This window comes from Lemur catta, chromosome 14 (genome assembly GCF_020740605.2).
Source record: "Lemur catta isolate mLemCat1 chromosome 14, mLemCat1.pri, whole genome shotgun sequence".
Classification (NCBI taxonomy): Eukaryota; Metazoa; Chordata; class Mammalia; order Primates; family Lemuridae; genus Lemur; species Lemur catta.
Window position 1 is genome coordinate 585709 of NC_059141.1, and position 12185 is coordinate 597893.

At 65.2% G+C, this 12185-nt stretch overlaps 2 protein-coding genes across 4 annotated transcripts in view; one reads left to right on the plus strand and one right to left on the minus strand.

The window, feature by feature from the left end:
• Positions 1-3484: 3484 nt before the first annotated feature.
• On the plus strand, positions 3485-4636 carry NKX6-2 (NK6 homeobox 2). Its single transcript, XM_045569267.1, has 3 exons — positions 3485-3962; positions 4030-4202; positions 4375-4636. Exons 1-3 carry the CDS (start codon positions 3557-3559, stop codon positions 4627-4629), a joined length of 834 nt encoding a protein of 277 aa, XP_045425223.1. The 5' UTR covers positions 3485-3556; the 3' UTR covers positions 4630-4636.
• A 1503-nt stretch (positions 4637-6139) lies between these two features.
• INPP5A (inositol polyphosphate-5-phosphatase A) overlaps positions 6140-12185 on the minus strand; it is a 163171-nt gene continuing 157125 nt past the window's right edge. For 2 of the 3 annotated variants that reach the window (XM_045569270.1, XM_045569269.1), the window contains exons 13-16: positions 9725-9836; positions 8440-8508; positions 7587-7671; positions 6140-7502 (exon numbers count right to left, since the gene is read on the minus strand). In XM_045569270.1, coding sequence (XP_045425226.1) covers positions 7591-7671; positions 8440-8508; positions 9725-9836 — 262 coding nt within the window. In that variant the 3' untranslated portion in view covers positions 6140-7502; positions 7587-7590. Of the gene's footprint in view, positions 7551-7586; positions 7672-8439; positions 8509-9724; positions 9837-12185 lie in introns of all 3 variants that reach the window. The other variant, XM_045569271.1, reaches the window with a different exon arrangement.

A 12185-nucleotide genomic window follows, 5' to 3' on the forward strand; every position in this document is an offset into this window, starting at 1 on the left:
GCCCCCCGCGAGTCCGGACCGCCTCGTGCGTGGCCTTGCGGGCTGGGGGAGGCTGGGAACTCGCTCACACGTGCGTAGGGGGCAAGGCCAGGGCCCCTCGTGGAGGGCTGCCCCGGAGCCCCCAGCCCGCAGTGGGCGTGGCCTCGCCCCGCGACAACTCGCCACCGATACGGCCCTTGTGAACTGCTGTGGTCTCCTGCGCAGCCGATGGTGGCCATCCACGCTCCCTTCCCGGGTGCAAGTCCCCGTGACCCGGCCCGCCCCTCCCCCGCCCCCCCCCCCACACACGGCGTGGACGCCCGCGGGTCCAGGGCAGCCCTCCTTCCGGGACCGCCTGCCCCGCCCCCACCCCCACGGCCCATCAATCATCCTGTCCCTTCCGCCGAGGCCGGCCCGCAAGCGAGCGTTTGCGATCCGCCCGCCCGCGACAGGGCGACCCGGCGGCACCCAGGGGCAGGAGCTCGCTGCGCTCACGTGGCTCCCGCAGGCCAGCCTGGCACGTAGCAGGGGCCCAGCAAATAAATGCGGAGTGAATACAATAAATGCTGACTAGTCTCTGCCAAATAACGCTCTCCGCGTTTTCCAACGACGAGCTAAGTGCGCGCTGAATGTGCCCGTGGCCTTTGCAGGGCGTTTTCTTCCAGACCAGGAGGTGGCATTCGCGGCCCTCTCCACTGCGGAAACCCCGCGGCAGTGAGCGCCCCGGGCGCTCCCCTCTCCGCGGGGCCTCTCCGGCCTTCCCCGGACGGGGGCGTTTTCCTGGATCTTACCGAGAGGGCGGCGCCTGGGGACGGGAGCAGGGGCGCCGGAGGCCCCTCTTTGCGCACAGCAAAGAGAACAAGTTAAGCCGTCACGCCCCGGCTGGCAGCGGTGGGGAGGGGGACCACACGCCGAGGCATCCAGGAGGACGGGAGAGGTTCTGGGGCGCGGGCTCGGGAACCCCGGCGCACCCGCAGGACAGGGCAGCTGAGAGCGCACTTGGCTAGGAGATTGTGGAAAAGGGCTCGCCCTTACCGCGCACCCCTGGCACCTTCAACTCACCCTGGCTTGCCGTGCCGCGCCCTGGCCCCCGGCGAGCTGCGTACTCTGACGCCAGGGAGGCGCAGCCCCGCTCGGGACCCCACGTGCTCTGCCCGCAGCCCGGCAGCGGAGACGGACGCAGCCTCTGGGGCGCAGGGCAGCGCCTCAGGGTCTCTGTGCCTCAGCCACAAATCAGTGCTAACGAAGCCCCCGCAGGGGCGCGAGAGCAGCCCAAGCGCTGCGCCCCGAGCCACGCACTCCTCCCGCCTCCGCATCCGGTTTGGGGACCGCGCGGGAGCACAGCGCGCACGTGCCGTCCGGCCCGAGTGCGTCTCTCCTGTCTGTATTCGGGCGACCCGCGCCCCTCACGGCCCTCCCCAGAGGACTGACCGGCCGCCGCCGCCCAAGGCCTGCGGGGTCGCGCGGAGTGGGGAGCCCCGAGGCGAGGAGATGCCCCGCGCCCGCGGCTCCCGCGCCCGCCTCAGAGCCCAGAGCCCAAGCCGCGGCCCCTGGCGCCGTCGCCTTGGGGAGCCCACGGGGGCCCAAACCCTACCAGGGAGGGTCCTCCCCGTGGCCGGGCCCTTGGAGCGCACACTCCGTGTCTCCGCCGAGGAAGCGGGGCGCGGGCGAAGCCAGGCGCCGGTCTCGGCCAGGCGCACCGGTGGGATCAGCAGCGCAGAGGTCTTCAGGGCTCTCCGGTGCCGGTGCCCGGGCGGGCTCCGCTCCGGCTGGTCGCCGGCCGGGCAGCCGCGCGCAATTCGTCCCACGGGTGCGGACCCGTCCGGAGAAGCGAGATGACAGAGCCCCACGCACGCCGGGCCGCCGCGCCTTTCGCGGGGATCCACGTGCCGCGCCGCCGGGGCAGCCCCGTGCGCGCACACGCGAGGCAGGGCGACCACAGAACGCCCTCCCAGCCCTGGCCACAAGTGGCTTTCCAAGCCGCGACCTGGGGGAGGGCCCCGCGGCGCCAAGCCCCATGGCTATCTGCGCTAAACGAAAATGGACCGAGGAGGGGGAGGTGGGGGGGGACGCTAGACCCCTACGCCGAGCCGCGGGGGTCGTCTTCTTCCGTAGCACCAAAGCCCTGGCGGCCAGGGCAAAACCTGAAAGTCGTTGCCAAGGATGTGACCAGGCCCGAGAGAGGCGACGTTGCACGCACAGCCCCAGCCACAAAACGTTTGCCCCTCTGCACATATTCGGGTCACGGCTCCCCACGGGCCGCGGATAATAGCAATAGCCGATTCTTACTACTAAATCAATATGCGACACCACCCACGAGGACGAGGCGACAAAGCCCAGCGCTGGCTCAGCGCCCGCCCTTCGCCGGTGCTCAGAGCCCACTCTCCTCTGAACCCTCCCGGCACGTCTAGGGGTTGGGGCTCTTTGTCTGGAGCAGGCCCCACACGCGGGGCTAAAGGCTCCGCTTCTGCCCGAGGGCTGCAGCCGCGCGCCCGAGTCAAGTCCCTGAACGTGGCGCCCCACGCGCCCCAGGCTTCGGGGCTCTGAGGCTGACGGTCCCGGTTCTGCGATTCTCCAGACGGTCCGTGGGCGAGTCGTGGGCCCCGGTCGCAGCGCGGGCTCAGGTTACCTCCCGAGCAACTCCTCACTGGAGACTCCGAACCCCCACGGAACCCCCGACGGGGAGGCCCAGGCGGGGAGGGAACCGCCGGCAGCGCGCACAAGACTGAGGCCGCGCGTGTGCCCGGGACAGGCCTCGCCGCCCCACTCCCCGCAGCCTCCCGGCCACCGAGGTGACCGTTTGCTGGTGAAACAACGAGCTGATTCCTGCGAACCAGGCCTGGCCTTTCTGCCCGTGAACTCCAAAAGCTGGGCTGCCTCCGCCGGCCGCGGCCCGACCCACCAGGAGAGCGTCCCGCAAACGTGCGTGCGTGCGACACCAGCCCCGGACCCGAGGCCGAGGAGTCGCGGGGCGGGGCCGGGCCCTGGTCCCCGACGGCGCGGCCGAGTGTCGGCTCCGCCCGCGCGGGGCTCGTCCCGGAACGGGGCGCACTGAGCGCGCCGGCTGCACTTTCGAATCTGCATTCTTTCTGGAGATAAAATATGTTCTCGTATTTTTTCCTGATTTCCCATTAAAACCTTTGCCTAACTAAACTCCCATCCGGGGGATTTATTTCGTCCCCGGGGAGATAAATCAGGGGGCAAATTTACAGCCCGGGGGGCACCTGCCGCGCTAATGGGCCCTTCATGGAGTGCGCGGCGGCGGGGGCGCGCGCGGGCGGGGGCGCTGGCCAATGGCCGGGCCGCGGCGCCGGCAGCCAATCAGCGCGCGCGCCGCGCAGGGGCCCCCCGGTTATCTGCGCGCCCGCCCCGCGCGCGCCGCTCCGACCGCCCGGAGCCGCCGCCCCCGCCTCCCGGCCGCCGCCCAGCCCGCGCCGCAGCCGCCCGCCCGGCCGTCGGCGCCCGCGCCCCGCGCCCCGCGCCCCTGCATCGACGCCGGGCCGCGCGCGCACTTCCCGGCCGGCGGGCGCAGGCGGCGGGGCCCGGATGGGCGCCCGGGCCGGCGGCGGTGGCGCCCATGGACGCTAACCGGCCGGGCGCGTTCGTGCTGGGCAGTGCGCCGCTGGCCGCCCTGCACAGCATGGCCGAGATGAAGACGTCGCTGTTCCCCTACGCGCTGCAGGGCCCCGCCGGCTTCAAGGCGCCCGCGCTGGGCGGCCTGGGCGCGCAACTGCCGCTCGGCACCCCGCACGGCATCAGCGACATCCTGGGGCGGCCCGTGGGCGCGGCGGGCGGCGGCCTCCTGGGCGGCCTGCCCCGCCTCAACGGGCTCGCCTCGTCCGCCGGCGTCTACTTCGGGCCCGCGGCCGCCGTGGCGCGCGGCTACCCCAAGCCGCTGGCCGAGCTGCCCGGGCGCGCGCCCATCTTCTGGCCCGGCGTGGTGCAGGGCTCGCCCTGGAGGGACCCGCGCCTGGCCGGCCCGGGTAAGTGGCCCGCGCGGGTGCGGGGTGGCGCGGGGTCGCGGCCGCACTCACCCGCCCTCCTTTGCAGCGCAAGCCGGCGCGGGGCTGGACAAGGACGGCAAGAAGAAGCACTCGCGGCCGACCTTCTCGGGCCAGCAGATCTTCGCGCTGGAGAAGACTTTCGAGCAGACCAAGTACCTGGCGGGCCCCGAGCGCGCGCGCCTCGCCTACTCCCTGGGCATGACCGAGAGCCAGGTCAAGGTGAGAGCCGCGGGGCGCGGCGTCCTCGCGCGGGTTCCGCTGCGGGAAGCAGAGCCCGGGCGCCCGCGTCCTGCGAACGGCCGCCCCCCGGCGCCGCTCCCTCCGCAGCCGGGGCCCCGCGCGGACGGCAGAGGAGCCCGGGGCGCCGCCTGACAGTCCCCTCCGCCCCCAGGTGTGGTTCCAGAACCGCCGGACCAAGTGGCGCAAGCGGCACGCGGCGGAGATGGCGTCGGCCAAGAAGAAGCAGGACTCGGACGCCGAGAAGCTGAAGGTGGGCGGCTCAGACGCGGAGGACGACGACGAGTACAACCGGCCCCTGGACCCCAACTCGGACGACGAGAAGATCACGCGGCTGCTCAGGAAGCACAAACCCTCGAACTTGGCGCTGGTCAGCCCGTGCGGCGGCGGCGCGGGGGACGCCCTGTGAGCCGCGGCCGGGACAGAGCAGCCGGGGCGCGGCCGGGACAGAGCAGCCAGGGCGGCGCCGAGGACGGCCGGCCGCGGCGCGTCTATATATTTTTGCAGAATAAGTTATACGCGGCCGGCTTGGGCCCGGCGCGCTCGGACCCCGGCGGCGTCCCTCGGTGGGCTCCGGGCGCCGGTTCCGGCCGCGCGTCCCTGGCGGAATCACTTTGTATGATCAATAAATTATTTAACACGCCCCCGTCGGAGCGGTGGCTCCCGAGGCTGCGCCGCGTGTTTCTTCCGTGTGGAGCCGGAGCCCCGCACCCCTGGCGGCGCGGCCCCCGCGAGAGGGCGGCAGGGGGTCCCGCCGGGTCCAGCGCAGGTCGGGCCGGCGGCGTCTCTGCCCGCGTCCCGCGATCCCCGGTGCGGAGCCGGGCGCGGGCGGGCGCCGAGGCCGGGCCGGTTCAGACACACGCGGGGGCCCAGAGGGCGGGCAAACGGCGTGTCGCCCCCGCCCCGCGGACCGTCCCTTTTCTGCCCGAGCCTGGCGCCCGCTCGGCCCAGGCGCTTCCGCGGGGTTATTGTGCCTTAGTGGCCGCCCCCGAGGTGCGTAGTAAACCACTTCGGGTGAAATCAGGTTTGAGACGCTTAGGCACGGGGCCGTCAGCGGCCGTTTCCATGCAGTTTTCACTGGCAGAAAGCACTAAGTTCAAACTGGGACTGCGGGGAGAAACCCAAAATCGTTCTGCCGAGAGGGACTGCGCGCAGGTCTCCACGGGCAGCGCCCCGAGAGCCCGAGCGCTCGCCGCGGGGCGCAGCGCGGCTTCCCGGAGGACGCCCAAGGCCGGGCAGGAACCTCGGGCATCGCACTCACGGCCACCCGGGATTGAGCGCCGGCCCCGCGGCCGCCCCGCCAGGTGAGTCCCTGCGCCCCAGAGCGGTCGGTCACCGAGAACCCCCCACTCCCAGCGCGACGTTCTGCAGAGGCGAAGCCCAGTGGCTGCATCTTCATGGGCGTAACTGTTGAATTTTAGTTTCAAAAACTGGATGTAAATAATTAGAATACTGCAATTTTAAGATTTCTCTTGGAAAGCACTTTTGAAAATGTTACATGGAAATGTGAAAGGCTTAAATTTGTTTGCTTTTTTTTGTCACATGGCTGTACCATTGATTAATTTAAGGAAAACCCCTTGAATTGCTGGCCAGTTTTCTTTAAAAAGAAGTAATATTTAAAAGGGGAGGAGTGTCACTTCTGTGAGTGAAGCCTCCGCCAGCTCAAGGTAAGAGCAGGGGGACCCGTCTGCCAGCGAGGACAGCAGCGCAGCCGCGCGCCCCACTGGGAGCTGCTGGGCGTGACCCTCCTGCTGTGAAAAGCCCAAAGATTCCTTCTCTGCTCCCACCGAGGGCTGCGGTTTGGTGCCAGCAGGAGGCTGATGGCGGGTCAAAGGGCAGGTGGGGGAGGACCCTCCGTGACTCAGCATTTCACGGCGGAGGGGACGCGAGGGGCCGAAGGAAGGAGAGCAGAGGCAGCGTGTTTTCACCACGGTCGGTTTTATTGCTTAGGAACCCGAGCGGTCACTTCCAAGGCCCTCCGAATGACCAGCCGCCACCAGCCCACCCGCCTGCTGGGGCCGCGGCACCGCACAGCCCGACTGGCCGTCCGCCCGGCCGCCAGCGGACACGTCACCCGCAATGGTAGTGATTTCTATAAAACAAACATGGATCTAACGCCTTCACCCAGTCCAGAAACTCTGTAGTGTTCTAAAGTAAAACCAATAAACATACGTTTGTGTTTCTCAACAGAATCTCTAATCACCTGTTAATGCTGTACTTAGTGCTAGGAGAAAAATATTTGCAACAAGGTTATTACTTAGGTTGTTTGTAGCAGAGCAACCAAGGAAATGTACAGTTTTGTTTCTCTTTAATATTTTTATATACAGCCCATGTTAAAAGCAGTTTGTATTGGAAGCAGACTAGGCTATTTCTATTTCTCCCATGATATTATTGTTTAAATGTAGAATACTTGGCACCATGAAACGGTAACAAAAGACAAACGGTTTACAAAATTCTTAAAAGGTACACCCAGGCTAGCTATAAACTTCACATTCAGTTCTTAATGTTACACAGAAAAAGGCATAGGAGTAACAAACTGCTAGTGTAGACGTGCTGTAGGGTTGGCTTTTACCCAGGGTGGCGCTGCCAGGCACGCTGGCGGTCTGTGTGGACAGACGCAGCCAAACTCCTAGACACCACTTCTACCTGCTGATATGACACTCTTGTGCATTCATACTGGAAAGTATATTTAGCATAAGTTTTGGTAAGATTTATAAATTATTTTTAAAAAGTATATATTTATATATATTTATATTTATAAAAATGGAAAGCAGCCGCAGTGTGATTCAAAACCATGTGACGTGGCAGAGAAAATGCCAGGGGAGGCGTCGGGGGGACGGGTGCCCCTGCCCACTCTGCCCGGCCGCTCGGCCTTCCGGAGGGAGCGCTGTCCCTGCCCCCCACCCCGGGCACACCCGCGCCGGGCAGGGGCGCCGGCCTCACGGGGTCTCCCTGCGGAGAAGCCCCTCGGCCGGCAATCACACAAGCTGACAACTGCGAAGTCTAAGATGCAGATTCTCTTTGCTGTCTATTAGAGTTTTGGCAACAGGACTGTGACTTATTTTAAAAACCCAATGTTTCTACTTATGTCACATGAACAGACAAGACAGTGAGGTATGTGAGGCTTTTCCGGAATGGTCCGGAGGCTGAAGCGAAGTGTGGGGCCGGCCTTCTAGCAGGTGGCGCTCAGGCGGTTTCGATGCAGCTGTTGAGTCCGCGTTTCCGTTCGCTGCTACAGGGAGGTCTCGCGGAGGATCCTCTCGTGGCGCTGGCACCTCTTCCCTGTCACGAAACCGGTCATTTGTCAAAGGCACAAAACACCAGGAAAAGCTGCGGCAAGGAGTGGAGGGAAGGAGTCATATTTACCACGTCACTGCACGACACAACACTTGCGCACATGTGCGTGAGGTTTACCTGCCCCGGGCGCGATGCGGAAGGCCAGGAACACGGGCTGCGTGGGGGAGAGAGGCGAGCTCAGCACAGGGGACCCCGCACCCCGCGTCCCACGAGGGCAGCCTCGACCTGCGGCCAGAGGCGCTGACGGGCGGCAGAGGCCGAGCAGGACGGCGGGACCGTCCGTGTGACGAGCCAGAGACAGCCCTTGCGTTTGTGAGGACGTCACCACCAGACGCCACTGTGAGACTGATCTGAACGCAGCTAAACAAGCCCCGAGCACAGCGGGCGGGAAAGAGCCCCGTCCTCCCCTCCCTGCGGTGGGGACGTTGTCACCCGGGATGTGCTCGGTGGTCGCGTTCAGAGGCCTCGAAGGTGGAGGAAGTGAATTCATTTAATTTGGCTGAAAACGGGACGTGACCTGTCACCTGGCACAGCCCCTCAGTGAGACCAGGGGCTGCCGTTCCCAAGCCATCCCCCCCCAATCTGCGCAAGGGCCCGGCCCTCATCTGCGACTCTGCGCCCGCCCCCCCTGCCCCCCGCACCGCGGACGGTCGGCGTGGCTGACGGCCTTCAAAGCCCTCAGGTGAACCCACGAAAAACAGCCTTCAGAGATAATCAGCTGTAGATAAACTATTGGTTTTTCAAATAGTAAAATGATGTATTTTATTCTATTGTGAATAGTCTTTGCTGCCTTGTTTCTACCTACCTACCTGTTCTTTGGTATGTTATTAGAATTAAACACAAACAGACCAATGTGGCCCCTGTGGAGGGTCAGATGCAGAGGCCTCTGGTCCGCCCTGGGCTGCGGCATGGCTTACGTCACCTTGTGGTCTCCCATGCAGACGTTGGGCCCGATGTGGTCGTAGGTGACAACCTTCTCCTCGCTCTCCGACTGGGAAGAGGAAACAGAGGTGGTGGTGTGGGCTGCTGGGGGCACCGGGGTCCCGTCCGGGAGGTGGCCGGTGGGAACCTGGGGGCTTCCTGGGGACCAGAGAGGCGGGAGGGGCAGTCCCTGGCACCAACCCCATGGCCTGCCCGGCCCCTGCCCCTTGGGGCTCTGCTGGCCCTGAGAGAGCGCGGCCAGCCTGTGGACGGAAGGTTCTGGTGGTCCTGGCTACTCCAGCCGAGACAGGTCCTGCTTCTAGGCCAGGGTGGGAGGTGCGGGGACCCCGCACCACCGAAGGCTCTCCCCTCCCTGGCTGGTGCTCCTGGCCCCGGGAGGGGGAGGCTGGGGCCTCCCTGCGTGCTCTGCAGTTGGCCCGACTCTACCTTCCTTCCCAGCCGCCCTGAGGAAGCAGCCCAGCCACTTCCCACCTTCCTACTGATGCAGGTCCTGCAAGCCCAGAGCTCTGCCAGAGGAGGACCCAGGGCTCCACAGGCCGCGTCCAGCGGCTCTGTGTGTTAAGCAGCCCTGCCGGCAGCCGCCCTCACTGGGGCAGGACGCAGGGTTTGCTGCTGGAGACCAGTCAGTTCCGACGGGCTGGGATTTTCTATCACAGCGGGAGCATTCGAGACTATGAAGTTAAAACTGAATTATCTTTGATGTGGGGGGAAGCTTGAGGTCAGATTTGCTTTCCAGCACGGCCGCCTGCCAGGAAGCAGGAAACGCAGCCTGCCCGCTGCACGCACGAGCACCTCCCGTCTCTCAGGGGGGCGCCGCCGCCCCCGCGGAAGCGGGGAAACATTCATCAAACGCAGCGCGGTGATTTACAAAGGCAGCATAAAATTGTGAATTTTCAACTGCATAATCTTTGGACAGATAAACAAATTACCGCGGGTGCCGGCAGAGCGTCACACACCTTGCTGAACATTCGTCACCGAGGCGCCCAGGCAGCCAGCCGCCCGCAGCCCGAGCCACCTCTGGCGTTTGGGGCTGGGGAGGCAGAACGGAGGCCGACGGGGCATGTCGTGATGGATGAGGCCCTAGAGGCGCGAGGCCTGTCTGCTTGGCCGGGACGCTGGCTGGGGGGGCCCGTCCAGGCTGCAGCCCCAGGAGGGGGGGCGCCTGGGTCAGCTCGTGGCAGGACAAGGCCAGGGCTGGCCCTGGGGGCCCCCAGGTGGGCGGCCTGACCCCACCCTTCCCCGTGGCTGCCCCGGCGCACACTCACCCTCAGCACCAGCTCCTTGGCGGATGGGGACATGAGGATGCGGTCGCACCAGGCAGGGCACCGAGTGTTCATGTACTGCGCGGCCCGGCTGGAGTCCTCGCTGTACGGGTAGCTGGGGACACAGGGGCAGAGGGTCAGCGGCCCGGCTGCTGCTGCCGCCCGAGAGCTCCACGGGGGGCCCTGCGGACTGTCCCCCAGGGGGCCTTGGAACGGCCAGAGCTGCCCACGGAGGGAACGTTCATGCACAAGTTTCTACAATACAAAGCCAAAGTCACAATTTAAGGTTTTATATCAAACTTATTTTTATGTGAAGCTACATTTTGCTTCTAGCACAGTATGTCCCAGTAAACCACGCCTCTACTGAATGAAATTGTCTATTAAGCTTTGCTTCTTTGCTTCTTGTAGCTTTTGTTTTTGAACGTGGTCTAAAGTACGATGAGAACCCACAGCGGGAAAAACCGGCCTCAGATGTCCTCTGCCTCGTCCTGGTGACGTGCTGGCTCCGCCGGGTCCCCCTCTGCCCCGGCCACCGCTGGAAGTGCCTCCACACACAGGTGACCTCGGTGTGCGGCGGCACCCGACGCCTCCCCAAACTGGGCCGACCTCCCGCGGGGTCCCCACCTCCGCCTGCCTCCCCACCTTGCTCTTATCCCGGGAAGAGCGTCCAGTGCTCAGGCCGCAGCCCTGGGTGTGCTGACCGTCCGGACTCACCGCCCCAGGCCCCCCACCCCCGTGAGGGAGGGCACGCGGGTGCCGGCAGCCTGAAGGTCGGGCCTGCTGACCCACCTCGCTGAGGCACCTCACACACCCGTGCTGAGGACGCTGCCCGGCCCGCTCCCTCTGGCCTCACCGTGTCCCTCGCAGCAGGGGACCACAGCACCTGGCTCTGGGACACTTGTCGGGCTCTGCTCCCAGGGGCCCTGGCCTGCCCAGTGTCCTGTTTAAGGCTGCAGACCCTAAGGGGCATTTTGTTTGGGATTAAACTGAAACGATGATAAATGAATTCAACCTAAACTAACTGAGAGCCCTTAGCTGCGTCCAGCCTCGCGCTCCTGAGTGGGCGTATCTGCTCATCCCTCCATCCACTCACAGAGACAGGGTCTCGCTCCGTCACGCGGGGAGAGAGCAGTGGTGCAATCACAGCTCACTGCAGCCCCCAGCCCCCGGGCTCCCGTGGTCCTCCCGCCCCAGCTCCTCAGCGGCTGGGCCACGGGCGCAGCAGCCACGCCCAGCTGCCTTTTTTTGTAGCGACAGAGTCTTGCGATCTTGCCCAGGCTGGACCTGCTGCCTCTTACGGCCTTCAACACAGTCTGAAGAGTTTCCTTGCGGAAGTCTAATGTGTGTGTACCTTTGGATCAATCCTGAAGTATCACATAGCATTTGTCGTGAATAATATCTTAGTCTCTGTTAAATTTTCCTGTTGGCTTTAGCTGGAAAAGAATGCTATTGATTTTTCAGGCAGATCCTGTCATCGGTTCCTGTGGGTGTGGATTCTGGGGCCTCCTGTCCTCTGCGGGGCCGGCCCCTCCCCAGGCCTGGCCCTGCCCGGAAGCCCCCGAGGCCCCACCCTGTCCCTGCGCCTCGACCGGCCACACAGGACCGGGTGAGAGAACGTGCCGTCCCCCCAGCGCGTCTGCAGAGGGACTGACCCTCCACAGACTCCAGACCCCGGCCTCAAATGTTACTTGACTTGATTAAAGACTCAGACGTGGTTACAAACAAAATCCACGTGGTTCCTACTTAGAGGAAGGTGCTTGGAGTCAGTCCCGGCCCCGCGCTGCCTCCCCTCGGGGCCTGGCACGCTGCCCAGCGAGACGCTGCCAGCGCACGAGAGTGGCGTCCGCGGCAGCAGTCAGAGACGCCAGTTTGGAAGGACAGGCTGGATCCACCTGCTTTTGGAAACGGCCATTTGAGGCCCAATTACCCCACGTGGCTGTGACCACCACAGGCCTGCGGGTCACACCTGAGGCTGCCCTGTGATGCCCACAGGGTCCCTATGGGGGTGTGCCGGGGCCGAAGGTCAGCGCAAATGCTGAGCTCTGCGTGTGCACAGCACACAAGGGTGAGCTGAGCAAGTCTGTGCACAAATAGGTTCTCACTCCCCACGCTCGGTGGAACACGGCAGGAGCTGTGACCGCCCCGTCCACAGGGACAGGGTCTGGCGGCCAGACGGGCTCTGGTGAGCCGCAGAGAGGAGGACGGGATGCCCAGTGCGGCGACCTCCTCAAACCGCCCCCTGCACCCAGGAGGGAGGCCGGGAGTGTTCACAGGTGACACGGCAGAAACATCCAGGTCAGGGTGGACGGCAGGCCCCGCCTCCCCGGCTGGAGGCCCGGACACCCCGAGAGAAGGGAGTGTGCCACAGCCGCTCCCCCTCCCCCCAGGTGCGAGGCGAGACACGGCGCTGCCGGCAGCAGGGCCCAGGCCGGTGATTCACACGGGAGCGCCACACACACAGCCT